Source organism: Sesamum indicum, linkage group LG4 (genome assembly GCF_000512975.1).
Source record: "Sesamum indicum cultivar Zhongzhi No. 13 linkage group LG4, S_indicum_v1.0, whole genome shotgun sequence".
Lineage (NCBI taxonomy): Eukaryota > Viridiplantae > Streptophyta > Magnoliopsida > Lamiales > Pedaliaceae > Sesamum > Sesamum indicum.
The window spans coordinates 2,652,123-2,654,981 of NC_026148.1; the positions used below are offsets into that span (position 1 = coordinate 2,652,123).

The window sequence follows — 2,859 nt, forward strand, 5'->3', positions numbered from 1 at the left end:
ATCATTCGGCCATGCAATTTTTCACAAAATAATCTTAATTAATTAAACAAAAATACAAAAACCCAAAAAAATAATCTTTTTTTTTTAATTTCTTTTTATATATAGTTTCTGACATTATAAGATGATTCAAATGAAAACGGAGGAATTAAATTGGATCGGCTGTGTGTACGTACCGGTGCATCAATTGAAGCCTTTCGATTTCATCCTTCAGTGTGTTTACCTCAATCGTTGGCTCATGCTACAAATATTAAATATTAAAAATTAAAATCAATACCATAGGAATAATATATATCTCTCGATTATATTTCGGATCATAACAATATTAATATATAAAGTAAGAAAATAACATATCACAAACTAGAAATATTTCTTCCCTCGACCCTAATTATAAGATTTTAATAGAAAATACATTTAAATAATTGTATTTGAATCGATAAATTTGAAATTATAAATTAAATTAATTACCTGATCAGCGGCATGCTCAACCGTCGCGAGTTCAGGACTTTCATGGTTCCTACTGTACCTAGCTAATATTTGCTCCATACTTTCAACAACAACAAAATATATATCAAACATATACATATATATATAGATATATTATTAGAAAATATGATATAAATAACCATACTATTACTAGTGTCCTATGTCTTAGTTAATTCCTATTTTTTTATATTGAAATATTACAGTATTACTTGTCGTATAATTAATTAGATTTGATATAATTGATTGGATATATATATATAGATATAAATCTTTATTGTTAAAATAAATATATATACTTTATAGTATTTAAAAAGTGTTCTAAACAAATTAATATACCAAATTATTGATATTTAAAAAAAATAAACATCCATAAATATAAAAAAATGAGAGAGACATTCGAACGTTCTTCTTTCTTCTCTTTCCTTTTACGTTTTATTTATTTATTTTTGTATAAAGTTTTTAGTTCAAATTATATCTCTTCTATTTATTTTCTTAGAGAATTATATTATTTTTTAAAAAAGGATTCATTTATGATCATAATTCGATCAGAACATTAGAATAATTAGTTTAAAAATACTTAATAAATATTTGGATTGTATATTTTAAAAACTTAAGCACGCAGGTGGAGTCTTATAATTCATAATTAAGTGATCAGCATTCTTTTAAAGAAAATAAAATAGATTTTATTTAAAAAATTTAATTAGATTTGAGCAACATTAACTGTATCAGATTATGTCAGAATAAATTTAAATCTATTTATTTGCAGATGTTTGTAACTCGTCTTACAAATATATATATACATCACATTATGTACATTTGACCGTTTAATTATTTTTTAGAAAAAAATATACAATTTTGAACTTAAAATTTGATCTATCAAATAATAAAACTCCAATTCAATTAAACTATATATCAATTTTTTATTTATCGCAACATTAATTAAAAAAAATTATAAAATTCATGATTAATCGCACGATAAATGTTACGTACGTACTACTTGAGTGGCAAGATTCCGAACCTAAAAATTAAATTTCAGTAGAATAAAAATCAAATAATCAACCATATGATCAGTAACAATTTCCTCCCTTCAATTAAAATATATAACTTTTTTAAAAATAAAATTACCAAAAAAAAAAAAAGAATTAGAAAAGATTTAGCAAGAATGATACATATAACTTACCGGGAACTGGCGAATTCATACAGCTTTCCGGTGCCGGAAAAGATAATGACGGCGACCTGAGCGTCACACAACACGGCCAACTCCTTGGCCTTCTTCATCAATCCGCCGCGCCGTTTCGAGAACGTCACCTGCCGGCTGTTCACGTTCTCAATCTTTTTTATCTCTATTTTACCCCTCCCCATGTTTTTTCTTTCTTCCTCGGCACAAACTAACGACGTACGGTCTAATGAACTATGTTGTCTTGCTACTGCCGACGAAATATATATATATGTGTGTGTTGTGTATATATATATTTATAGAGAGAGAGAGAGGGTGCAAATACTATCAATGCAGTTGTCCTAAATTTGGAGATAGAAAAATGGGAAGGAGAATTAGTGATGGGTTTTGGACAACCAGCGAATTTGGTAATGAAAATTGGGTCATGGTTGAGGGTTACTATGTATGATATATTTCAAGAATTGTATGTATATATTACAATAAACCCTTTTTGGGGAGTGTAATAATGGAGGAAAAGTTTGTGAGGAATTTGGAAAGGAAATATAAAAAGGGTGTGATTGGTTTACTATGTGTAGAAATCTTACCTCATGTTGTAAGGCTAATTACCTTATGGTGGTGGGCATTGCCATGTTTGGAGGTATGTATTCTTTTTGGAGGGGGGAGAGGGGTAGGACTTGATTGTAACAATCTTTTCTTGAAATGGAAGTCCCGCAGATTCTGAGATGATTTATGTGAAAAGGGTAAGCAGCAGACGTTACGAGTCCTAACTCGTTTTAGAATTACAGCAAACACAGAATTGTATGTGAATCGCAGTTGGGGATTCGATAATATCTGACGTATGTTTGGGAAGTAGACAGAGCTGTGCTGGTGCTGGTGCAGGTGTGAACGGGACTCCTAACTGCTGTGTGCATGCTCAACACGTGCTCGACGGCTTCATCCGCTCTGTGCCGTCACTAATCTTTCTTCTGCTTCTGGGATACGATTATGTATGTACGTATAACAAGTTTTAATGTTTTTGACCGGGAGGGAATACATGTTTTGCCTCCCTATTTTACCCCTCACTCTCACACAAATGACAAAACCAATCCAATGAATTTATAATGCTTTCTATTACTGAAATAATACATCAAAAATAAGTTGATATGCCCTTTTTGGGTAGTTAGATGAATTTCCCCTTGCGGTCTAGTGAAGGAAAGGGT

At 30.2% G+C, this 2,859-nt stretch overlaps 1 protein-coding gene across 1 annotated transcript in view; it reads right to left on the bottom strand.

The window, feature by feature from the left end:
- LOC105159834 (MADS-box transcription factor 23) overlaps nt 1-2,423 on the bottom strand; it is a gene marked incomplete in the record, with an annotated part of 6,137 nt that extends 3,714 nt beyond the window's left edge. The window contains 3 exon segments of the mRNA XM_011077037.2: nt 174-238; nt 466-544; nt 1,664-2,423. Coding sequence (XP_011075339.1) covers nt 174-238; nt 466-544; nt 1,664-1,845 — 326 coding nt within the window.